The sequence below is a fragment of the Entelurus aequoreus genome, linkage group LG16 (genome assembly GCF_033978785.1).
Source record: "Entelurus aequoreus isolate RoL-2023_Sb linkage group LG16, RoL_Eaeq_v1.1, whole genome shotgun sequence".
In the NCBI taxonomy this organism is placed as follows: domain Eukaryota; kingdom Metazoa; phylum Chordata; class Actinopteri; order Syngnathiformes; family Syngnathidae; genus Entelurus; species Entelurus aequoreus.
In genome coordinates, this window is record NC_084746.1 from 30,264,906 (window position 1) to 30,291,576 (window position 26,671).

At 38.1% G+C, this 26,671-nt stretch overlaps 1 protein-coding gene across 2 annotated transcripts; it reads left to right on the forward strand.

Annotated features, from left to right (window-relative positions):
* Positions 1-3,885: 3,885 nt before the first annotated feature.
* fam131aa (family with sequence similarity 131 member Aa) lies at positions 3,886-26,671 on the forward strand. 2 transcript variants are annotated; one of them, XM_062022600.1, is made up of 5 exons: positions 3,886-4,106; positions 16,087-16,192; positions 16,275-16,451; positions 25,133-25,267; positions 25,344-26,666. In XM_062022600.1, the coding sequence occupies exons 2-5, from the start codon at positions 16,102-16,104 to the stop codon at positions 25,763-25,765; spliced, it is 825 nt and encodes a 274-aa protein (XP_061878584.1). In that variant the 5' UTR covers positions 3,886-4,106; positions 16,087-16,101; the 3' UTR covers positions 25,766-26,666. The 2 variants fall into 2 exon arrangements, with proteins under 2 accessions (XP_061878584.1, XP_061878582.1); XM_062022598.1 differs by lacking the exon at positions 3,886-4,106 and adding an exon at positions 15,837-16,023 and having other exon boundaries at positions 25,344-26,671.

Below are 26,671 nucleotides of genomic sequence, written 5' to 3' on the forward strand. Positions count from 1 at the left end.
CTTTTTGTGGGAGTCGCGTAATCTTTCACTGCTGCATATTGAGTGCATTAAGTTATTTTGTATCACAAAAAGGTCATAAAAATATACATTACATTTGACTTTTATGAGAAGATGCAACTTGGGACTTTAACTTTTTATATATATATTTTTTTTTTTTACAAACTCTTTGCTCAAAAAAAAACCCCTGCATATTCTGTGAAAATGGCATTAACACTCACAATGATTTAGTTGTTTTTTTTTAACATGTATATTTTAGATTTTAAAAAGTTATATCTAAGGTTAGGTAGGTAGTTGGAACATTTTAAAATATATTTCCATATATACAATTTATGTCCGTTTCATGAGAATGAGTTTAAAAAGTCACTTTATTGCCCCTAAAATAACACATTTTGGCTTTTATGACACAAATGGCTCGAGGATCAAATAAAATACTTTTTTTCAAATATTGTGTCATGTCTATTATGTTAAGTTGCTGAAAGAATGTGGTGAAAAGTAAAAATATTACAGCCTTATTCCAAAATGGGGAAAAAAAACTTCCCTCACAATTCTTCCCACAATGACAAAACAGTTTTTTTATTTAATTATTAATAAAAATGTAAACAGAAATTGAGGTATAAACTTGTTTTTTTGTGGTGTGAGAAATTTCAAGTCAAATATGTTTTCAGGAAGACTGGAAGTTCGTTTTTGAAGATGCACAGACAACCAATCAGCACTTGTGCCATGTGCTATGCTGATTAATTCCTTTAGGGCAGGGGTGTCAAACGTACGGCCGGGGGTGGGGGATGGGTGTATGTTTTTTGTCATAAAAAATACAATCATGTGTGCTTGTCCCTGCAGACTGTATTGATCTATATTGATATATAATGTAGGAACCAGAAATATTAACAGAAAGAAACAACCCTTTTGTGTGAATGAGTGTAAATGGGGTAGGGAGGTTTTTTGGGTTGGTGCACTAATTGTAAGTGTGTCTTGTGTTTTTTATGTGGATTAAATAAAAACATTTTTTTTTTTTTTTTTTTTTTTAAATGTCTTGTGCGGCACCAATCGATCCACGGGCTGGTAACGGGCTACTGCCCGGTGGTTGGGGACCACTGTTCTATCGGGTTCAGGCCAGTCAAGTTCATCCACACCAGACTGTCATTCATCTCTTTATGGACCTTGCTTTGTGCACTGGTGCACAGTCATGTTGGAAGAGGAAGGGGCCCGCTCCAAACTGTTCCCACAAGATGGGGGGCATGGAATTGTCCAAAATGTTTTGGTATCCTGGAGCATTCAAAGTTCCTTTCACTGGAACTAAGGGGCCAAGCCGAACTCCTGACAAACAACCCCACACTATAATTCCTCCTCCACCAAATTTCACACTCCTACCACTTTGTGGCTGAGTTGCTGTTGTTCCCAAACGCTTCCATTTTCTTATAATAAAGCCGACAGTTGACTTTGGAATATTTAGGAGCGAGGAAATTTCCCGACTGGATTTGTTGCACAGGTGGCATCCTATGACAGTTCCACGCTGGAAATCACTGAGCTCCTGAGAGCGGCCCATTCTTTCACAAATGTTTGTAGAAACCGTCTCCATGCCTAAGTGCTTGATTTTATACACCTGTGGCCGGGCCAAGTGATCAGGACACCTGTTTCTGATCATTTGGATAGGTGGCTAAATACCTTTGGCAATATAGTGCAGTGTTTTTCAACCACTGTGCCGCGGCACACTATTGTGCCATGAGATACAGTCTGGTGTGCCGTGGGAGATTATGTAATTTCACCTAATTGGGGTAAAATATTTTTTGCAAACCAGTAATTAGTGTCTGTGCTGTCTAGAGATCGGCAAAGTAACCGTGTAATACTCTTCCATATCAGTAGGTGGCAGCAGGTAGCTAATTGCTTTGTAGATGTCGGGAACATGGTTTGTCGCGATCACAATATGCAGACGACAGCGGGAGGCAGCGTCCAGGTAAAAAAGTATCTAATGCTTAAATCAAAAATAAACAAAAGTCAAGTGCCGTGAAGAAAAGGCATTGAAGCTTAGGGATGGCTATGCAAAACAAAGCTAAAACGGAACTGGCTGCAAAGTAAACAAAAACAAAATGCTGGACGACAGCAAAGACTTACAGCGTGTGGAGCAGCAGACTCTCACCAGATACTTGTAGTTCGCAGAGCTCCACACAAGGATCTGGGCTCGAGGGCATTGCAAACTCCTCCAAGATAGCAAAAAATAATGAACCCATCAGGATCGCCGGGTGGGATTTCATAGATGTGACGTAGCGCCGAAGCGACTTTGATTCAAACAACAATGGCGGCACGAGGGCTGCGTCTTGTGCTGACATTGATTCTGCTATTACAACTGTATTGTCGAATCTATCGAATATTAATTCTTTAAAAGATGAACAGAGAACGGTTTTGAAGACATTTATTGGTGGCAAGGATGTTTTGGCTCTTCTTCCGACCGGGTTTGGATTTCCCAGCGTCGCTCTCATCAGCGTCACGGGTTGATTTCGAAGTAGCACGTCATTCAAGATAACAGACAAGTGGTTTATCCAATCACATACAATATCTTTTTTTTTTTTACAAGGCCCCGCCTTCTGAAATACATCTCCTATTGAGAAGTCCCAGACACTTGTGTGGAGCTCAGCGAACTACAAAGATCTGGCGAGAGTCAGGTTAGCAGACGGCATCCACAAAGTACATCCGTACAATCAACAACAAAATAGGATAGGATAGGACTTTATCGTCATTGCACAAGTACAACGAAACTATGTTTTCAGCACAAACCCGTTTAAGATTAGACAAACAAACAGTGTACAGGATTACAGAACAGGAACGCTGATGGGTCGCCAAAGGCGCCCCGTAAAAGATAAGAAAAAGGTTTAACGGGAAGAAGATGAGTAAAAAAAATACAATCTAGACTGGGCTCCTAAGGGGGCCTAGTCTGGAGTGGGAAAAAACCTCCATGCAATGCACACATAAACACGTTACATTTAATCACGACAACTCGCAACAGAGCGGCGGGGAGTTGGGACCCTGGAGGGCGACTGCTGCTATGAAGCGCTGCCAGCCGACCATCACCCCGAGGGGAAACAAGCGGTGGTGAAGGCGTGGGGTGGGGGAGGGTGTGTGTGTGTATGTGCCCAATGTCTTGGGTGTGATGATGTAATGTATAGACTGAGGCCGATCTGCACGCAAGCAAAAGTTCTACTCCAGGTGTCGTTGAGGAGGGAGGGAGGTCAAAAGCGTCCATCATTGAGGTGTCCTCGGGGGTGTTTTCAGAATAGCCTGCTCCTGTTGTTCACGGCGTCAAGGCCATTCGAGGGAGTCAAATCGTAGATTAGGATGTTTGTTTTCCGCGAGCAGACAATACAATGACTTGTCTGTTCTATTCGTCCATGCTGGCTGCTCTCATATTCAATTCCATTTTCCTTTTCAGCAAGCTTCTCCATGATGTGATCCATCTTGCACAGCCCGGCCCAAACCTTCCATTGCGACGAACAGCCTTTGGGCTCCTTGAATGGCTGCCATTGTCTTAAAATAGGAGCGCAAGACAAGAACTAAAACACTACACACAGGAAAACAGCGAAAAAAAACTCCAAAAAAGTCACGGCGTGATGTGACAGGTCGTGACAGTGCTTTAAGACAAGGGCTATAGTGATGCATGCTTGGTTATGGTTCGAATTCATATCCAACAATTGCGAGAACAACTTTTTATTGTCAATATCGGCTGCTGAGTTTCATTTTTTAATGTTGTCTGCTGGTGGTGTGCCTTAGCTCAAAAAAGGTTGAAAAACACTGATATAGTGTATATGCATGTAAAGAAGAGCAGGATTTGAGGGGGGGTGACCCCGCCTTTTCCTCTCGTCACCCCCCCTTTTCCCTGCCTTGATGACGCTCACCATATCGGGAGACATTTGGGCAGCCAAGCAATCCATGGTGTCTCCTCCTCCTCCTCCTACTCCTCCTCCTCTCTGGCGGAGATCCGACGCCGTATAGTCGGCGGAGCGAAGATGCTCCCAGGGACGGCGTGACACCGGAGCTCCACCGCGGGCCAACGCAGCGGGAGGAGAAACGGCGCCCTATCGTTGCAATCTGTCTGTCGTGCGCATTATGACTTACAGGTAGGTGCTCCCTCATGACGTCGATGATGATGATGGTGGTGGTGATGATGGTGGTGCTTTGGGAGGACGGGCGGTGCGGATCAAGGGGGGTTGCCATGCGGGGAAAACCTACAGCATCTCCATCCCCTGCATTGCTTGTTGTTGCGAGATAACTGGCAGTCTTCGTCAAGGGCTGACTGAGCCTGGCGGTACGTGAACGCACCATTTCCACCACACCGTCGGGCCCCTGCGGCTGCCTCCCTTCACGCCCACACAAGCTGCTTGAGCTCGGCTTGACTAGGAGGCTGGAGAGCCCACTTGTTGGTCCTCCACCGTCACCGTCTCCACCTGTGGGACGACAACGCACAACTCACCCTCCCTCAAACACCAGCCCTCAGAGAATCGACACATTCAAACGCGCTCGTTTTTATTGGAACACATGCACCCTAAGGACACTTTATTAGGCACACCTGCACAGTGTAACGACTGAGATGCCTTTAGAGCAGGGGTGTCAAACGTACGGCTTGAGAGCCGGATCAGGCCCGCGAACAGGTTTTATCCGGCCGGCAGGATGAGTTTGCTAAGTATAAAAATTAATCTGAAATTTTTGAATGAAAGAAACTGCTGTTCTAAATGTGTCCACTGGATGTCGCAATAGCAATTCTTTGTATGTTTGTAGATGATGCTACATATGTACAAAATAAACCACATGATGTTAGTACATCAGTCGAGGAAAATGATCAAACTACATAAACAAGGTCCGTGTTCATTCTATTTCCAATTCTGAAACGCACATCAAAAAACAAAATGAGGGCCGTTTTTTGATTTTTATTATATATGGCAGATTTTTAAACAAACAAAAAAGGGTTGATTTTCATTAAAATATTGCCATGAAATTGGATTTTGTGCTGTTTCCCTTTTATGGATTTTTATTTTTCCAAATAAACACAAAAATCGAAGATATGTTCATCCAAAATGTGTGGTCGTTTGAAAAAAGTGTCAATAAATAGTTGCCTAACTTTTGTTTCAGAAATGAAAATAGAAAAAAATGGCCCAAAATGTGTTTTTCGCATTAGAGAATTGGAAATAGAATGAACGGAAGGTATATGGACCTGTGCCTTCTATTTCCAATTCTGAAACGCAAAACAAAAAATGAAATTAGGGTGTTTTTTTGATTTTTTTACTATAAATGGCAGATTTAAAAACAAACAAAAAAGGGTTGATTTTCATTAAAATATTGCCATAAACTTTTATTTTGTCCTGTTTTCCTTTTATGGATTTGTATTTTTCCAGATAAACACAAAAATCCAATTCATGTTTATCTAAAATGCAAAAATGTGTGTTTGTCTTTGTGATGACAAATTGAACCGGAAGCAGTATTTTAGGTCGGGGTACCTTCCGTTCATTCTATTTCCAATTCTTAAATGCAAATCAAAAAACTAATTTCGGGCCATTTTTTCTATTTTCATTTCTGAAACAAAAGTTGGACAACTATTTAATGACACTTTGTTTTAAAACGACAATAGGACTCTTGCTGAACAAAGGCGTTACCATCCATCCATCCATTTTCTACCGCTTGTGTTAGCGTTATGCTAAAAACATGCTAAACGCAAAGGAAAAGGTAAAATACTGCTTCCGGTTCAATTTGTCATCACACAGATAACCACACATTTTTGCATTTTAGATAAACATGAATTGGATTTTTGTGTTTATCTGGAAAAATACAAATCCATAAAAGGAAAACAGGACAAAATAAAAGTTTATGGCAATATTTTAATGAAAATCAACCCTTTTTTGTTTGTTTTTAAATCTGCCATTTATAGTAAAAAAATAAAAAAAACACCCTAATTTCATTTTTTGTTTTGCGTTTCCGAATTGGAAATAGAAGGCACAGGTCCATGTACCTTAGGTTCATTCTATTTCCAATTCTCTAATGCGAAAAGCACATTTTGGGCCATTTTTTTCTATTTTCATTTCTGAAACAAAAGTTAGGCAACTATTTATTGACACTTTTTTCAAACGACCATAGGACTCCTGCTGAACAAAGGTGTTACCGTTGTGCTAAAAACACACTAAACACGAAGGAAAAGCTAAAATACTGCTTCCGATTTAATTTGTCATCACACACGCATTTTTGCATTTGGGATTACCATGAATTGGAATTTTGTGTTTATCTGGAAAAATAAAAATTCATAAAAGGAAAACAGCACCAAATCAAATTTCATGGCAATATTTGAATGAAAATGAACCATTTTTTGTTTGTTTTCAAGACTACCATATATAATAAAAGTCGAAAAACGGCCTTATCTTTGTTTTTTGAGTTGCGTTTCAGAATTGGAAATAGAATGAACGGAAGGTACACGGACCAAACAACATAATGTAATTTAATTTTGATATACTTTTTTTTTTATCTTAATAGATTGAAAATGAAAACCAATGAGTGGACTGATGAACATCATCACATAATTTTTCAGAAAATATAAATAACGACAAATAAAGATAGAATAATACTAACCGCAACATGTAAGTGTAAAAAAAAACCCCGACAACATTATGATTTGTACAATTTCAGAATGTGCTTGTTCTATTTTTAAACAAAGAAAACAATCTGAAGTTGTCTTTATTTTTAAGTTATCGTGCCGTGATTTTACCAGTCCGGCCTACTTGGGAGTAGATTTTTCTCCATGTGGCCCCCGATCTAAAATGAGTTTGACACCCCTGCTTTAGAATGACACGAATGCTCACTTTTGAGATATCTATGTAACAAAGTGGGCTCTACATTTACCTGTAAAAAATGTCAATATAGGTGTGCTTAACGAATAACGTTATTATTGATCATGATTACTTTAGATCACAGGTGTCAAACTCAAGGCCCGGGGACCAGTTCTGGCCCGCCACATCATTCTATGTGGCCCGCGAAAGCCTGGAAAAAAGGGTTTCAATAAAATCATTTTTATTTTATTTAATTTTTTTAACTAAATGCATTAGTTTTTTCAATTTTGACAGAAAAAAATGCATATTTTAAACTTTAATATTACCTGATCATGCCAATTATATTATTATATACTGTATTGCAAAACTATTTTTGTGAGATAAAAACAAATCGCTAAATATCTGCTTGTCACCTTTATTTATGATTTTAAAGCAAGTTATACATAAAAAAAATCGAATAATCAAATGCATATGCATTTCGATTAATCATGATTAATCACAGGTTATTACCCGCATCTAAAAATGTAAATTAATTTAAGAAAATTACACTCTCTGAAAGCAACCATTACTGCAATGTGGCCTTCAATGAAAATGAGTTTGATGATTTCATTGTTATTTTTTATAATCAATATAATTACATAATATGTAATACAATACGTAATGTAATTTATTTTGTATGTTTGTTTTAAGTCATGCAGTGGCACCCATTTATCAATTATGTTCAATTATATATTTCATCCTCATATTATATTTAAGAAATTATTCACACAATATAATAAACATCAACAATAATTCATGGTCAAATAAAATGTTATCATTATGATGTTGTTTATTGTATTATTTTATCAATAATCTAATTGTTTATTATAGTTCATATTTTATGATTAATTGTTTATTGTATATTATAAAATGAAAACAACAATAATTCAATTTAATATTATAAACTACACAGCAGGGGATTAAAACTCGTTATGGTTATATTTCATAATATATGAAAATAAATGTAAAATGATTTACCTCATGATATTATTACACAATTGCCCGTGCATTTGATTATACTTTTTACATACATAATAAAAAAAATGGCATCCCAGAATTTTACTGTAATTTTTTTTATTTCTACAGTATATTACTGTAAAGGAAAAAAAACGACCCACTGTTTTTTTTTACGGTATAATTGACTGAGCTGCCAGTTTTTATAGTCAAATTTATTGTTATTTTTACAGTGTACAATTTGATGGATACTTGCTTTAAAATCACAATTCAAACAAATAATTAAGTATGTATTTGTATTTGAACAAAAAATTCAATGAACAAATATGCAACATCTGTCAAAATGGAGACAGATAGAAAAATAAAGTACTTTGTTTCCGCATAGAACATAATGTGGTGGGTCAGATCTGGCCCCCGGGCCTTGAGTTTGACACCTGTGCTATATATACAGATTTTTTTTATACAAGATTGATAAAATACTATTTAATATAATTGAATATAGTATAATTAATACTTTGATAAAGATATACGTTTTCCGTTACTAATATTTTAAATATTTTCATTTAAAGACCATACAGTTTGTGTACGCTTTTTTGGAAATGATTTGCTTAAAATGATGTTACTTTCACTCGGAAAAAATAATTGCAATAATAACCATAAAAAATATCATTAAAACCTAATAGCAAGTCATCTTAATATTTTTTTTTAAATCTGAAGACAGTACCAATTTTTGAGAAAAAGTTCATACATCACCATTTCTTTGACCAATCAATAGAAATAATAATAATATGAGAAGATTTAATAGCTAAGTCACAGGTAGAAAATGTTCCAAAAGTATATTTACTTTTCTTTTATTGAAATGTTAATATTTTCCATTTTAGGACAATTTGCTAAATTTTTGCAAATTTGTTCATGTTACATTGTGGACGTCGTTTTTTTTTACTTCTCATACTATACGGATATTGTAGCCATGACTACTGGCCGATACGATCCAATACGATATCAGCACGAATAAAATAAATGTTTTATTGTTTTCTAGTTTGGAATGTTAGAGCCGGACACCTTGATGAAATTATATGTTGTTGTGATCTTGTGGTCATATCTTGGATTCTTACACTTCTGAGTCTCATTTACTTGTAGTATTTATTTGTGCTAGGTGGATTTATGGCTCTTTGAAGGGAGTCGGATCTTGAGGAGCCGTTCAAAACACTGGCTCATTACTATAGTTCTTTTTTTGTAACTCTTTTTTTTTTGTATCAAGGAAACACTCATTGGTAGCAGTTATAACACAAGATGTGGATCAGAATAATTTAAATGTACACCAAAATTACTCTATTGGTGGCAATTATTCTGAAATATTGGCTATGTTTTTATTTTATTTATTTTTTCCTTCTTAACGTCCCTTAAGGTGCCATATCCCTATGCTTGTGACATCACCTAATAAACTTTGTACAGTACAGAAAAAACACACAAATAAGCAAATATAAAATGTATATACATTCCTCAACAGTATAAATACATTTTAATTTAAAAAAAAAAAGATAATAAAAATGTGAATCTAACATTGTACAGTACTACCCTTGAACATACTTGAACTACTTTACAAAACAGAGCAATTGCTTTCGGTCTCCCCTAGAGGGGGGGGGGGGGGGGGGGTTACCCACATATGCGGTCCTCTCCAAGGTTTCTCATAGTCATTCACATTGACGTCCCACTGGGGTGAGTTTTCCTTGCCCGTATGTGGGCTCTGTACCGAGGATGTCGTTGTGGCTTGTACAGCCCTTTGAGACACTTGTGATTTAGGGCTATATAAATAAACATTGATTGATTGATTGATTGATTGAATGAGCAGAAAAAGTCAATAAAAAACATAAATATCTATTTACTGTAACTATTTTTTTTAAATGTCTGCTACTTTTCCTTTGATTCTGAGTCATTCTCGAGTACAGCTGCTAGTCGAGTGTATGTGCATGAAAAATGGCTCCCAAAGGAATGGCTCTCATAGTTCACTCCGAAGAGTCTTTCAAAAGACTCGATTCATTCGCGAACCTCACATGTCTATTGCCCCAGTCAGGCAGTAATCTATTGTTAAAGGGGAATGTTGCCTATCGTTGCACAATCCCTATATGAGACAAGCACACATGTTTTTCTTTTTTTTTATGCATTCTAACTCATAAAGAAACATTAGCAAAAGTCAGCCAACAATAGAGCCAATGGTAGTGGCTCTATTCTGCCTATCAGGTGCTCTAAAAAGCATCCAAAAAACCTCCATCAAGGTTTCATTAGACATGCTGTGGGTATACAGTACAGGCCAAAAGTTTGGACACACCTCCTCATTCCATGTGTTTTCTTTATTTTCATGAGTATTTACATTGTAAATTGTCACTGAAGGCATCAAAACTATGAATGAACACATGTGGAGTTATGTAATTAACAAAAAAGGTGAAATAACTTAAAACATGTTTTATATTCTAGTTTCTTCAAAATAGCCACCCTTTGCTCTGATTACGGCTTTGCACACTCTTGGCATTTTCTCGATGAGCTTCAAGAGGTAGTCACCTGCAATGGTTTTCACTTCACAGGTGTGCCTTATTATCAGGGTTGATTAGTGGAATTTCTTGCTTTATCAATGGGGTTGGGACCATCCGTTGTGTTGTGAATGAGAAGGTGTGTCCAAACTTTTGGCCTGTACTGTACATGTAATATAGTATCAGGCACACGCACAATAACATGTAAGATAATGTTGACCATAAAAGAGTGGAAGTGTCAAGCGTCACATGTTCGGTTGTTTCCTTAGTTCATGCTTATTTCCTGTTTAGCGCTCTTATTTTGGTTCACTTTCCTGCATGTCTCCCTGAGCGCTCTTTTCTTTCCCTGTTTGGCAGCCTGGCCACACCTGGTCATGGTTGCAAATTAACTGGCTGCTATTTATGCCTGCCTCGCCCTCCAGTCAGGGCTGGAGGATTGTTTCCACGTTGCTGACTTGTTTTGCTGTATGCTAGTTTTATGCTTTCATGCACTTCCCCACTGCAATTCCTTGTGCTTACGATAATTACAAGACCTTTACCTGCGCGTCATCCTCCTGTCTCCGGCATTTGGGGTCACAACTACCACAGCCATGCGAGTATGTGGCAGGAAGTGGAGAATGACTAACTTTTTTCCCTACAGTAGCAATAATTGTTTATTTTATACAAAACTGTCAATTATCCATCTTAATTGCAGACGCTTATATGCAAACTATAACTACCATATTTTTCGGACCATAGGGCGCACCGGATTAAAAGGCGCACTGCGGATGAGCGGGTCTATTCAGGTCTACTTTCATACAAAAGGCGCACCGGATTATAAGGCGCATTGAAGGGGTCATATTCTTATTTTTTTCTAAATGTAAAACAATTCCTTGTGGTCTACATAACATGTGATGGTGGTTCTTTGGTCAAAATGTTTCATAGATTATGTTTTACAGATCATCTTCAAGTAGCTTTCTGACAGTCGCTTCAGGATGCGCCGTTTTGTGGGCGGTCTTATTCACGTGGCTCACCTTCGACAGCGTCTTCTCCCCGTCACCTTTGTTGTAGCGGTGTAGCGTGCAAGGACGGGTGTGGAAGAAGTGTCAAAAGATGGAGCTAACTGTTTTAATGACATTCAGACTTTACTTCAATCAATAACGGAGCAGCATCTTCTCATCCGTGGCTCACTAGTGTAACATCAACGCCGGAAATGTGTCCCGTGAAAAACCGTCCGACCGGAACTCTCTAATAACTAAAGTTCCTTGGGTGAAATAATGTAAACTCACTACACCGGTATGTTTTAGCGCTTGCATGGCGAGTTTACTGACAGATATAAGTAAGAACTTTACACTACTTTATATTAGACATGGCAACAGTGGAGGATGAATGTCCCATAACAAGAAGATAGTGAAAAAGAAGAAGCTTATCAACTATGGTGTTGGCACGGACTACAAAGGCGGACGCGTGCAAATTTTCAGGACTTATGCAGATCCCACATACAGATCAGTAGGTACCTTAAGGTAAGAAAAGTTGCTTTTGCATAATATTCCAAGACAAAACGCCAGATAATATGTCTGCTAATAGGTGCCATTTTGTGATCCTTATACACCAGGGGTGTCCAAACGTTTTCCACTGAGGGCTGCACACGGAAAAATTAAAGCATGTGGGGGCCATTTTGATATTTTTCATTTTCAAACCATAACAAAATTTATGAATTTTTTTATTCATTTTACATTTAGGGGTCCCGGGGACCATAAAGGGTCTCAGTCTTTAAAATGTTTTAAAAAAAGTCAGATTATTATTATTTTTTAATTATTTAACGCTTACAGTAAATCTCTATATCAACTTCAAGTTGATATAAAGTAATACAAATTTCTGTTTTTATATAGTAAAACTGAAATATGCAGTAATTAGTAATTAGAGCCCTAAAAGATCAATAATGCAGGACACCATTGATTTTAATTCTTTCATATTTTTGAGTAATCACAGTGAAAAGATAAATAAAAAATCACTAAATATTTTCGGGATCCAAAAGGTGCCCCACTCATAAAGTGATACATTTTTATTAGGTTTTTCTTTTACTTTCAACACTTAAGTTACGAGATCAACTTCAGATATATCTGTCGATTTTATGCTGGAACTATTATTTTGTTTGTTTTATGCGCTTTTGTCAAAGAAAACATATAAATGTTTTTATATGGCTACTACACCATATATGCAATATCTACCACATATAACATTTTAAAGTGAAATATTTGAAGTAATTGGAGCCCTGAAAATAATTCATTATAACATGGATTTTTTGTCATTATTTTTTTTTTGAGCAATGGCAAAAAATAAAAATAAAGAAAGACAAAAGAAAAAAAAACAGCCTGCATGGCAGCTTTTGTGTCAACATTGCAACTTTTTCTCGTTAGATTTCACCTCATTCCACTTTTTTATTTTTACAATAGTATTTCCAGAATGTGTGGCGGGCCGGTAAACAATTAGCTGCGGGCCGCAAATGGCCCCCAGGCCGCACTTTGGACACCCCTGTTATACACACACCATAGTAATACTTGTATGTTGAAGCACAATTCGTCTGTCTATGGTAGCCGTAAATAATGCTTCCACAATCCATCAGGCGGTGCGGCTTCATAGCCTACCAAAGTCGTACTAAAACATTTTGACAGATTTTTGAGGGCCGTGTGTAATGTTCTATATTTTCAATGGAACATTTAACGTTTTGGTGTTGTTTACTGGCCTCATCTTGCAGTCTACACGTATCTCTTATGTGTGACTGCCATCTACTGGTCACACTTATCATTACACCATGTACAAAATAAAATAGCTTTGAGGTTGGTAAGCACAACTGGAATTATTCCGTACATTAAGCGCACCGGTTTATAAGGCGCACTGTAATTTTTTAAAAATTTTAAGTGCGCCTTATAGTCCGAAAAATACGGTACATGAAACATTTTTGGGAAAAATTCCACGAACACTTTGAAGCGATCGATGACGAGAAAAGAACAGATTTTGAACTGTAATGATATGAAGTAAATCACAGTAATAGAATGGAGGTGGAGTTGCAGCATACGCGAAGAAGGACTTGCACTACAAGGTGCTAAAAAACATGTCATTTGCTATTTATACACTTTTTAGATTGTATAACTATCGAAATATGTCATGAATAAAGGACAAATATATTGATCACTTGTGTATAAAGAGCACCTCAGTCAAGTATTGAAAGGTTTTAGGACTGGATTAAGGCAACTTTTACTGACATCAATCAAAATGATTCATTTTCATTTGTGGTGACTTCAACATTGACCTCTTGAACCCTAATAAGCAAAAGACCACTGATGACTTCACAGACACTACGTACAGCTTGAATTAATATCCCCTAACCACAAGGCCAAGCAGAATCACAGGACACGGAGCTACGCTCATCCATGATATATTTACCAGTGACTTTGATGATAAAACTACGAGCGGATTGTTAATAACTGACATCAGTGAAATCTAATCCATTATTATTATTATTATCATCATCTGCCAGTTTTCACAATCCATGAAGGAAACTACAAAAAGAGGAACATTGACGACAAAAATAAATTTCAAAGACTACGCTCAGAGGAAAACATGATTGCCTTTAAGAATGACCGGAGAGAACAACATTGGCACAATGTGTACGGTGAAAATTATGTAAATAAGGCAATTTCTTTAATACAAAGCCCAAAACCAGTGAAGTTGGCACATTGTGTAAATGGTAAATTAAAAACAGAATACAATGATTTGCAAATCCTTTTCAACTTATATTCAATTGAATAGACTGCAAAGACAATATATTTAACGTTCGAAATGAGAAAAGTTGCAAATATTAGCTCATTTGGAATTTGATGCCTGCAAAAAAAAAGCTGGCACAAGTGGCAAAAAAGACTGAGAAAGTTGAGGAATGCTAATCAAACACTTATTTGGAACATACCACAGGTGAACAGGCTAATTGGGAACAGGTGGATGCCATGATTGGGTATAAAAACAGGTTCCATGAAATGCTCAGTCATTCACAAACAAGGATGGGGTGAGGGTCCCCACTTTGTCAACAAATGAGTGAGCAAATTGTCAAACAGTTTAAGAACAACATTTCTCAACGAGCTATTGCAAGGAATTTAGGAATTTCACCATCTACGGTCCGTAATATCATCAAAAGGTTCCGAGAATCTGGAGAAATTACTGCACGTAAGCGGCAAGGCTGAAAACCAACATTGAATGCCTATGACCTTTGATTCCTCAGGCGGTACTGCATCAAAAAGCTGCATCAGTGTGTAAAGGATATCACCACATGGGCTCAGGACCACTTCAGAAGACCACTGTCAGTATCTACAGTTCGTCGCTACATCTGTTAATGCAAATTAATACTGTACTATGCAAAGCGAAAGCCATTTATCAACAACACCCAGAAACGCCGCCGGCTTCGCTGGGTCCGAGCTCATCTAAGATGGACTGATGCAAAGTGGAAAAGTGTTCTGTGGTCTGACGAGTCCACATTTCAAATTGTTTTTGTAAACTGCGGACGTCGTGTCCTCCAGACCGAAGAGGAAAAGAACCATCAGACTGTTATAGGCGCAAAGTTGAAAAGCCAGCATCTGTGATGGTATGGGGGTGTATTAGTGCCCAAGGCATGGGTAACTTACACATTTGTGAAGGCACCATTAATGCTGAAAGGTACATACAGGTTTTGGAGCAACATATGTTGCCATCCAAGCAACGTCTTTTTCATGGACGCCCCTGCTTATTTCAGCAACACAATGCCAAGCCACATTCTGCACGTGTTACAACGGCGTGGCTTAATAGTAAAAGAGTGCGGGTACTAGACTGGCCTGCCTGTAATCCAGACCTGTCTCCCATTGAAAATGTGTGGTGCATTATGAAGCCTAAAATACGACAATGGAGACCCCGGACTGTTGAACAACTTAAGCTGTACATCAAGCAAGAATGGGAAAGAATTCCACCTGAAAAGCTTCAAAAATTGGTCTCCTCAGTTCCCAAACGTTTACTGAGTGTTGTTCAAAGGAAAGGCCATGTAACATAGTGGTAAAAATGCTAAATAACTAAAGTCATGCGATTTTCGATAACATTATCTAACTGACACGTACCAAAAATGTAAAAAATGTAGGTTTGCATTATAACATTTTATATGCTTTTGAATCCTATTTTTAACACAAATATGGCCTCAAGGCGTCTCGTCCTGACATCTTGACTGGAATAGACTAATTGTTATTCCATTATTTCCTAACGTGGAGAACCGGTAGCTTTCCAAGAGTTTAGTACTCGTGTTCTGTCAAAGGTCACCATGGGTATTGGGAGCTTAGTGGTCCACAGGTGTTGCACAGATAACCATGGAACTTCTTAGTGTGTTGCTTTCGGGGGCACTATCACTTTTAATAGGGCTTAGCAGCTTTGGGGTAGGCCTGAGCTGCTTAGTCACACGCCATATGTTTGTCATGGAGACATGGAGCCGACGTTGAGCCTCACCTCCCTCAACTCTGGCCTTTGGGGCCCATTTTTCGCTGGCTTAACACGGCTCCAGCATCTGTGCTGCAAATGTAGGGCATGGCCGTCCGCCTTCCTCCCTGCACGCTGCTGTTAAACAGCGAGCTGTTAGTGTTGCTGAGACGCTGCTGGTGTCGGCCATGAGGAGCAGGTCCAGGAGTAGAGAGGGAAGGCAGGAGGAGGAGGAGGAGGTAAAACGTCGGTATTCTTTTGCAGCCTTCAATGCACTCACTCCAAATTATCCGATCTTGCAGGTGAAATTTGAGGAAATGATTCCGAAGTCGGGAAAATCTCCGGCAGACTCGCGGAAAAGTGTTGGCATCCACGAGTTTGCAGCGCTGGCCAGGTCGTCTCTGAACGGTAAAGGTTGGAAGCGATGTCACCTTTATCTCCGTCTGACTTCAGCGGAGGGATTTCTTGTCTCCTGTGTGTGTTTACGCAGGCATCTCTCAGGCTGTCAGGGACCATGTGACCAAGCCCACCTCCCTGGCCCAGGGCCGGGTAGCCCACCTCATCGAGTGGAAAGGTTGGCCCAAACCTGTGGAGCCTCCTCAGGCCGCACACTTTAACTCTTACTGCCATCTGACTGAAGGGGAGAAGGAGGCGCGCTTCGCTGCAGGTACACTTTATGCCTTGTTGTTGTTGTTGTTGTTGTTGCTGAACTAATAATGTCAAAAATGTTACTTTATTGTGTGAGGACTGTGCCACAAATTCTACTCCAATTACAATAACATACTTATTCAGTATTATGATATTAATTAAATGTGTTTCTTTGTTTTTAGTTTTTTCCCCTAATCATTATTGTTAATTATTACTATTGTCATTGTTATTTATATTTATTCAAATGCATGTATTTACATATTTTATTACCATCACACCACATTAATTATAATAACTAATAATAATGTGATACAGTAATTAAATGTTCTCAATTTACATTCTGTTTGATTGCATACTTATGTAAAATTGATATTAATGCTTAATATATTTATATAATAATACGTATTGGTATTACTATTATCATTACTGGGGGTGGGATTAAATAAGTTATCTTCTTCCCACTCCCTTTCAGGCAAAACTGGACAATAATGCACTATATTAATTTATATTATTATGTTTTGTCAACTTGTACGTCTTTGTCATTGCCTGAAATAAATAAATAAATGAAAATAAAATGAAAATTAATTATTAATTTATTTATTCAAATGCATTTAATCAAATAGATGTGTCATTCCACTAATAAATATTCTCAATCAACATTCTGTTTAATTGTATAATTAAGTCAAATTATTTATAATAAACAAATATGATAAGCATAATAATATTAACTGTTGATATTAGTATTATTAATGTATTTATTTTAAATATTTAATTACATTTTCTATCATCAAAATACATTTAGTTTATAGAAAATGTAAATAAATTGTTCAAATGTAATACATTAATGTCAATATTTTGTTTAGTTGCATAATTATATATAGTTTGTTATTACTATAATAATTTTTTCATTTGGATAAAATTTGTCCATCTAGTTTTTTATAAATCGTTTAAAATACACTACCGTTCAAAAGTTTGGGGTCACCCAAACAATTTTGTGGAATAGCCTTCATTTCTAAGAACAAGAATAGACTGTCAAGTTTCAGAGGAAAGTTCTCTTTTTCTGGCCATTTTGAGCGTTTAATTGACCCCACAAATGTGATGCTCCAGAAACTCAATCTGCTCAAAGGAAGGTCAGTTTTGTAGCTTCTGTAACGAGCTAAACTGTTTTCAGATGTGTGAACATGATTGCACAAGGGTTTTTTAATTATCAATTAGCCTTCTGAGTCAATGAGCAAACACATTGTAGCATTAGAACACTGGAGTGATAGTTGCTGGAAATGGGCCTCTATACACCTATGTAGATATTGCACCAAAAACCAGACATTTGCAGCTAGAATAGTCATTTACCACATTAGCAATGTATAGAGTGTATTTCTTTAAAGTTAAGACTAGTTTAAAGTTATCTTCATTGAAAAGTACATTGCTTTTCCTTCAAAAATAAGGACATTTCAATGTGACCCCAAACTTTTGAACGGTAGAGTACATTTCAAAAACAATCTGAATCCATTGGAAATATTCCTATATTTTTTGTTTGTAATTAAAAATAACAATGATTAAATATTCCTAAAAAAACATATTACAATTTTTAAAAAGTCATTTGAATAAATAAACTACATTGTAATAGAAGAAATAATTAAATTAATAAAATGCTACTACTAATTAACTACTATTATTAATACTATGACTTCTAATAATATTAATACAAAAATAAGTAATTGTTAATAATTATACAAATATATGACCTGTTAATGTCATTACTACATTTACAAATAATAAATGTTGCTAACTAAAAAATACATACATAAATATATGTATAATATATATATGTATATATACATAAATATATATATATATATATATATATATATATATATATATATATATATATATATATATATATATATATATATATATATATATATATATATATATATATATATATATATATATATATATATATATATATATATATACTTTTTTTAAGTGTCAGTATGGTGCTTTTGAGCATACATTATTTGCATAGTTTTTCATGTTTCCAGCATGATCATGTATATTTCTACATGAGTGATTTTGGCGGAGAATTACTGCGTAAAACTACATTAACTGCAATACTATGATTGTGTGTGTGCACGTGCTTCCTTAGCTTACTTAGCCCGGTTTAGCTCCTGCATCATCTGGCACCCTGCTGCCTTCTGTCAAGCCACCTAATCCTCCTAAAAGTCCTCTACCGTCTCCTGGGAGATGGCGCCTGGTCGTGTTCTATAGCAGATGGTGGAACCACTTGATTGGCCGCCTTCCTCTTGTTGTTTCGCTGTGACTCATCCTCGACGCTGACGTTAGACGGTTAGTTTGATCACAGCAGACAACATGAAGGAGCGAGAAAAGCCTCATCAATAAAAGGACTTATGCCATCCTGTCCATCCATACTGAGACAACATACACAACTAGATGAGGCAATTCCTGAAGGAATTGCGTGTGAATGCTCCGATGCTGAAGTCGAACTGAAATGCTGACAGAATGTAGTATGAATGCAAGAATGGTTTGAATGTTGGAATGGTTTGAATGTTAAAGAGTTTGAATTTCCAGGAAAAACGGAATTTGGTTTGGAATTTGGGAGAGTGTTAGTTTGAATGTCCAGGATGAGTGGAATGCGTTGATGTTGGAATGGTTTGAATAGGTTGAAAATTGTGGGAATTGTGCAACTTGGAAAAATGTCCCATTCATTTCCATTGGGACTTTCTGGAAATTTGGGAATTTTGGGAAAAACTATTTTTTTGAAAATGATTAGGAGCATGAATGTCCTGAATGAGCTGAATTGATTGGTGTTGGAATTGTTTAAATCGGTCAAGAAATGTTGAAGTAGTAACAGTTTTTTAATTGAAAAAATGGTATTACGGAATTTCGGGAAAACCGGGAAATTTTCAAGTTCTTAAACAAACTTGTTTTTTTTATCCTGACTAAGAAGAATGTTTTGACAGCGGAACTTTTGAAATGGGTTGAAAAATGTGAAAGGAGTCATCGCGATAAAAAAAAGATGGAAATAAGGTTTGAAAATAATAGGAATTCCTGGAAATTTGTTCAATGTTCGAATTTCCAGGATGAATTGAATGTATTGAAGGTGGAATGGTTTGAATCGGTTGAAAAATGTGGGAATTGTGGAAGTTTGAAAAATGGATAATTCATTTTGAATGAGGAAAATGTCCCTAAAGACTGGAAATTCTAGGAAATCAGGGGATTTTTTTATAACTGTTGAACATTCCTGAACAGGTTGAATGTTTTGAAGTTGGAACGGTTTGAATCGGATAAAAAATGTGGGAGTTTTGGAACTTAAAGAAATGTCCCATTCATTTAAATGGGAAACTCATGGAAATTTGGGAATTTCGGGAAAAGCGGGAATTTTTTTGAAAATGCTAGAAAAATTAATATTCTAAATGGTTGCTGTTGGAATTTTTCATATCGGTCGAGAAATGTTGAAGTAGTAACATTTTTAATTGAGATTGTATTACGGAATTCCTGGAATTTCGGGAAAACCGGGAATTTTTCGATTTAAAAAAACAACCTTGTTTTTTTGTCCTGATTAAGAGGGATGTTTGGACAGTGGAACGTTTGAAGAGGGTTGAAAAATGTGGAAGGAGTAATCGAAAAGGGTCAAAAAAGGGTTTGAAAAAACAGGAATTCTGGGAATTCCTGGAATTTTTTGGAACTTGGAAAAATGATAGTTTGAATTTCCAGGATGAGTGGAATATGTTGAAGGTGGAATGCTTTTGAATCGGTTGAAAAATTTGGAAATGGTGGAAGTTTGGAAAATGGCCAATTTATTTTGAATGGGAAAAATGTCTCGGAAAACCTGGAATTCTGGGAAATCTTGGAATTTTTTGAATTTTTTAAGGGAAAGCCCGCGATTCCCGAATAGGCTGAACAGTTTGAAGTTGGAACGGTTTGAATCGGATGAAAAATGTGGAAGGTGGAGCGCGCCAAAATTTGGAGAAGAAGAAGAATAAATAGATGAATTTCAGCATTCACATAATAAATATGTTGTTTGTCCTTTTCTTTCATTGAAAATATGACTCATTTATTTGAACATTGTTGTCCTCAGAAGAATATTCCTGATTTTTTAGATGCAAATGGGATGCTGACCCTGGGCTGATTGTGTTGTGCCATGTGTTTGTGGACTGGTTCTTGGGTCACTGTTTCTCAAATAGTGGGGGAGATTTTCATTATTTGCGTCCACACTCTTGTACTCATGTTGGAACGGTTCTATTTAATAGTCACCTCCATTACGGTATATAAACTGAATTTCTTAGTATCTTAAATATAACTACAAAATGTTGATGGGCCTGCTATCTGTGCCATGGACCTCTGGCTGGGGGTTGCCAGAAGCCGCCGTACTTTGCAGATGGTGCCGACTATCCGAATCCGAGAGCTTTTTTTTTTTTTAGGTGTAACTGTAAAAAATGAGCTACACAGCTAGCCTAAAACGTTAGCATGCTTACAATAAAATTGTAACATTTAGCATGTGTGCAAACGTTAGCAAGACAACAGTTAGCACGTTTCATATTCCAAGGTATATGACTCAAAGGTGTATGGCTGCGAAAATAGAGAAAAAAAGTGTAAAATTAGATGAAAAACTTAGCATGCTTAAGTTAGCTTGTAAGAATGCTATTGTTTGCATGCTAAGAGTTAACAAATGTCACATACCAGGTTATATGACTCTGGTGTAAACGTTTGCAAAACTAGCTAAAAAAGTTAGCATGCTAACAGTAAGCTTTTGTCACATACCAAGTTATATGACACTTAGGTGTATGGCTGGGGAATTAGAGAAAAACATGTAAAAGTTAGCCCTTTAATGTTATTTTATTAATTAATTAATTTATTTGACAGGGACAGTACATTTAAACATTGCTATCCATAGGTAACCTAACCAATGTCAAAGTACATAAGACTTCTAGCCACAGGCTAATTTGCAACCATTGTCCCTTGGTAGGCTTTTAAAAAAAGTTGAGAAAAGTGTACAGCACATTCAAAAAGATTAAGACAAGTACAAAATAAAAAAATACATAAAAAATCATTGGCCCCATTTGTCCATACCACACCCATTTCTAGTGCTCACACTTCTGATTGTCCTTAAGCCACTTTTTCAGTTTTGTGGAGAAAAGTTTCATGTCCGACCGTGACTTTAACTCCAGTGGCAAAGAGTTCCACAGATGCGAGGCCTTCACTGAGAACGCAGACTGACCCAGAGCGGTCCGGCACCTTTTCACTCTGCAGCTCCCACCGACTGCTAACGTTAGCATCCTAGCAGTTAAGAGCTGTCACATACAAAGTTAAATGACTGTGGGTTAAACGGTTGCAAAATTAGCTCAAAAAGCTAGCACTTTAATGTTAGCATGCCAGCATGCTAACGGTTAGCATGCCAAGGTGTGCCTTTAACATACCAAGTTAAAGGCACACCTGTGTGTGTGTGACTATCAGTGGTACTTTAACTTTTTTTGTTTTTTAACTTATATCACTGTAAGGTGTATGGCTGTGTAACTAGAGAAAAAAACGTAAAGTTAGCAAAAAAATTTGCACTTTAATGTTAGCGTACCCCCATCGGCGCGAACGAGACCTTTCCGACGGTATATCATAAATGGGGGTTCGTTGGCCGGAACTATAACAATAATACAAGTTGAAGTATGAGTACCGTATTTTTCGGACTATAAGTCGCAGTGTTTTTCATAGTTTGGCCGGGGATGGGACTTATACTCAGGAGCGACTTATGTGTGAAATTATAAACACATTACCGTAAAATATCAAATAATATTATTTAGCTCATTCACGTAAGAGACTAGACGTATAAGAATTCATGGGATTTAGCGATTAGGAGTGACAGATTGTTTGGTAAACATATAGCATGTTCTATATGTTATAGTTATTTGAATGACTCTTACCATAATATGTTACGTTAACATACCAGGCACGTTCTCAGTTGGTTATTTATGCGTCGTATAACGTACACTTATTCAGCCTGTTGTTCACTATTCTTTATTTATTTTAAATTGCCTTTCAAATGCCTATTCTTGGTGTTGGGTTTTATCAAATACATTTCCCCCAAAAATGCGACTTACTCTCCGGTGCGACTTATATATGTTTTTTTCCTTCTTTATTATGCATTTTCGGCCGGTGCGACTTATACTCCAGAGCGACTGGAACTCCGAAAAATACGGTAATGATAATATGGGCTGCTTGCATTGCAGCAGGCCCATAATTATCAAGTATCACTGGAGGACGAGGCTAAACATGTTAAAGGCATCCTAATACCTAAGCTAACCGCTAAGCTATCTTTAAACAGCACAAAGGAGTAAGTGCTTGATAAAGACGAAGAAGTGTAGATGGAACCACGTTACAGAAGAAAGCAAGCAGATATTAACAGGAAATTAAAACATAGATTATGAAGAGTTAGAGAAAGGATAACAACAACTAATTGTTGGTGTGTCAGCAGTGTCACAGTTTGTACACGACACGTAAGAGGGCGGATCCATCTGTAAATTGGTGGTGTTGATACCAGAGTATGATCGATACAAAAAGGTAATTAGATATCTATTTTTTCTCAATAATTTTGTTGTCGTTTTTGTTAATGTTTACAAACTCAGGGAATACATCCTTAGACACTTTGAGCGAAAACGTTGTTTGTGTATGTAATAAAGAGAACAAGGAACTAGTTTAAAATGGTGTTGATATCGTTACATTGTTAATAGCACAATAACATTTTTTACAGGCTATTCTGAATGTTTCTGGGCCGGGTTTGGTTTTAGAATTGTATTATTAATGTATTATTGTGTATTATTTTGTTGGACTGATTGATAAATAAACAACAACAACAACAACAAAAAACATTTTTCAGGTAATACATGTGATCGGTATTGGTATCGGCCAATCTCACTCATGGATGATCGTAATGGGCAGCATAAAACCCCGTTCGGAAAATTGCTAGTATGAAGCTAAAAAATAATGATCAAGTAGGGATGTGAATCTTCCCATGCCTGAAAAAAAATAGCTTTGAAAATCTATTCTTAAAAATAAAAGCAAATTTTATCACGATTGATTTTTAAAAATTCTGAGAAATTTTTTGCAATTTTTTTCATTTCTATCAATTTTCGGAAAATGATGAAACAAGTCAGAACCTGAATAAATAAGAACCGCGTGAATTGTGTGAATGAATTTTTTTCCCCACACCCCTATTGTCAAGTTCTCAATAGCCGAGTCATACCAAAGACTATAAAAATGGGACCCATCACTCCCTGCTTGGCACTCAGCATCAAGGGTTGGAATTGGGGGTTAAATCACCAAAATGATTCCCAGGCGCGGCCATCCCTGCTGCCCACTGCTCCCCTCACCTTCCAGGGGGTGATCAATGGTGATGGGTCAAATGCAGAGAATACATTTGCCACACCTAGTGTGTGTGTGTGACAATCATTGGCACTTTAACTTTAACTTTAACTTTTTCCACATGTTTTATTATGTTACAGCCTAATCACGCAATTGAATAAATTAAATTTTCTCCATAAAATTCTACACACAATACCCCATCATGACAATGGGGAAAAAAATTTTTTTTTATAAAACTTTTAGCAAATGTATTAAAAAAAAAAAAAAAAGGAAATCACATGTACATAAGTATACACAGCCTTGTAATGTGAGATCGACTGATCATCCTTGAGATGTTCCTACAGCTTAATTGGAGTCCCCCTGTAGTAAATTCAGTTGATTGGACATGGGGTTGTACGGTATACCGGTACTAGTATAGTATCGCGGTACTAATGAATCAAAAACGGTACTATACTCTGTTTGAAAAGTACCGGTTCCCCCGCCATCACGTCATGCACATTGCTGGTTTTACGAGCAGAGGAGCATGTTCGGCAGCGCACAATCACGGAGTACATACAAGCAGACACAGTGTGTAGACAGAAAAGGGAGAATGGACGCATTTTGGCCTAAAAACTGACGATAAAGGTGAAGTTATAACACTGAAACGCCCTCAGGAAGAGGTGCTTTAAGACATGGCTAGCTAGCTAGCTAGCGGCTAACATCCACCCGCAGTCGGCAGTGTTTTAGCTACTTCTAAATCGCTAATCCTCGCCTCCATGGCGACAAATAAAGTGAGTTTCTTACAAGTATCATCCCTGCAGGACGAGGAATAGCTAAACATGCTTCACTACACACCGTAGGAGGATACAATAGCTCACCGGCGTTACTGCTAACAAAAGCTAGCACGCCTGAATGTAAACAAATACCATGACACCTGACATCCACTGTAATACCTACTCAGTGGCCTTGTGGTTAGAGTGTCCGCCCTGAGATCGGTAGGTTGTGAGTTCAAACCCTGGCTGAGTCATACCAAAGACTATAAAAATGGGACCCATTAACTCCCTGCTTGGCACTCAGCATCAAGGGTTGGAATTGGGGGTTAAATCACCAAAAATGATTCCCGGGCACGGCCACCGCTGCTGCTCACTGCTCCCCTCACCTCCCAGGGGGTGATCAAGGGTGATGGGTCAAATGCAGAGAATAATTTTGCCACACCTAGTGTGTGTGTGACAATCATTGGTACTTTAACTTTAACTGTAATGATACCAAGTACAGGAGCGTATCCAGTCGAGACTACTATGATTACGCCTATATTTTTTATCGTTACAAAATCTTCTTTCTTCATTTGTGAAGGAGTGGCCGAGCAGTTCGCCATCGCCGAGGCTAAGCTCCGAGCCTGGGCTTCCGTGGATGACGACGAGGAGGACGACTCCAACGACGAAGACACCCACGCCAAACCGGGGACTATCCCCAGTCCGAGCACGTCAGGTATCCGACGATGCTCCCCTCCGTTCATCTGTCCGTCATTCCACGCAGGTGTTCTGACTCTCTGCTCCTCCCTCAGTCGCCGGCGCATCCCAGCCTACTTCCGGAGCGCCGTGCCGCGCTGACACCAGCGAGACTCCGCCCCCGGAGAGCCCCGGCGCCGGGTCCCGAAGCGACGTCCCCTCTCCCCTGCAGAGCGAACGCACCGGTCTCGGGGGGGACTGTCCTGAGACCCCCGTGAAGGAGCACGGCGAGGTGTTTGTCCACCACAAGCCTGAGTGGAGGCCTCGGGGGCGGAGCAGCCGCTTCGACTCCTGCTACTCCACGTCCCACTCGGAGTCTCCGGGAGAGGAAGAGGAGGAGGACGAGGACGTGTTCCAGGAGGTGCGGGCGTGGCACTCCAGAGGCTTCTTGTCCGACCGGGCCTCGTCTGGGGTGGCGTCCTTTGACGAGGAGGGCGAAGATGAGGAGAAAAAGGAAGATAAAGAATATTTGATGTGATGTGTTGTCCATGTTCATGTCTTTGATTGTGGATATGACATCATCTGTTCCGTGTGCCCCCCCCCCCCCACCTCTACGGGAGACTGTGTCCAGGCGGATTGTAAAGCTGACTGAGTTTTGTACATTTTCTTTTTGTCAAGTGTTGCTATGGCGTCATTTTTTTCTATGGATGTTTTGTAGTGTTGTTTCCTGGGGGGTCATGCCCATGTGTCGATACTGAATGTCTCGCAAGTCACCCCTCACGTTTTTTGCCCCACATTTTCTCAAAGATCAACTCAACAGTCAACCAATCAAACTTTAGATTTACCGTCCACTGAAAATGACTCATTCCAAGTGTGTAGCAAGGCAGCTGTGTCGCGCACGAGTGCTGCTTTTCATTGAGGGGAAATATGAATATCAACATGTATTACGTGATGCAAAGGAGCCCAAACACACATCGACGTGTTGGGATTCATTCAATGAACCGCAGCACTCGCGCAGCCCCACATCATGATGCTACCACAATTGTCTAGCTACTAACTTGTGTTACCAGCTATTTAAACGACAATAGTTGTGACGTGTCATCGCCGACCTAAACCCCTTCACAAGCTGTACACTGACTACTCTAAAGTATAACCATGTTTCCCTGCTGTGGTACTGTCCCTTTAAAAGATACGCTGTAATAAATATGGAATATTTAGAATTGTGAGGGGTGTACTTACTTGTGGGAAATACTGTAAACAATGATTTCCTTCTTGGGACGATTAGTATCACATATTTGGAAGAAAAAAACTGTCATGAATATTTGGTTGTCACTCAGAATAAAACACTGGTCATTTGACATGTCACTCTTCACTGAGCCCAAGTACACGCTAACTATGGCAAACACTTTCACTTTTCTTAGAATTCTTCAACTGAATCTCAAAA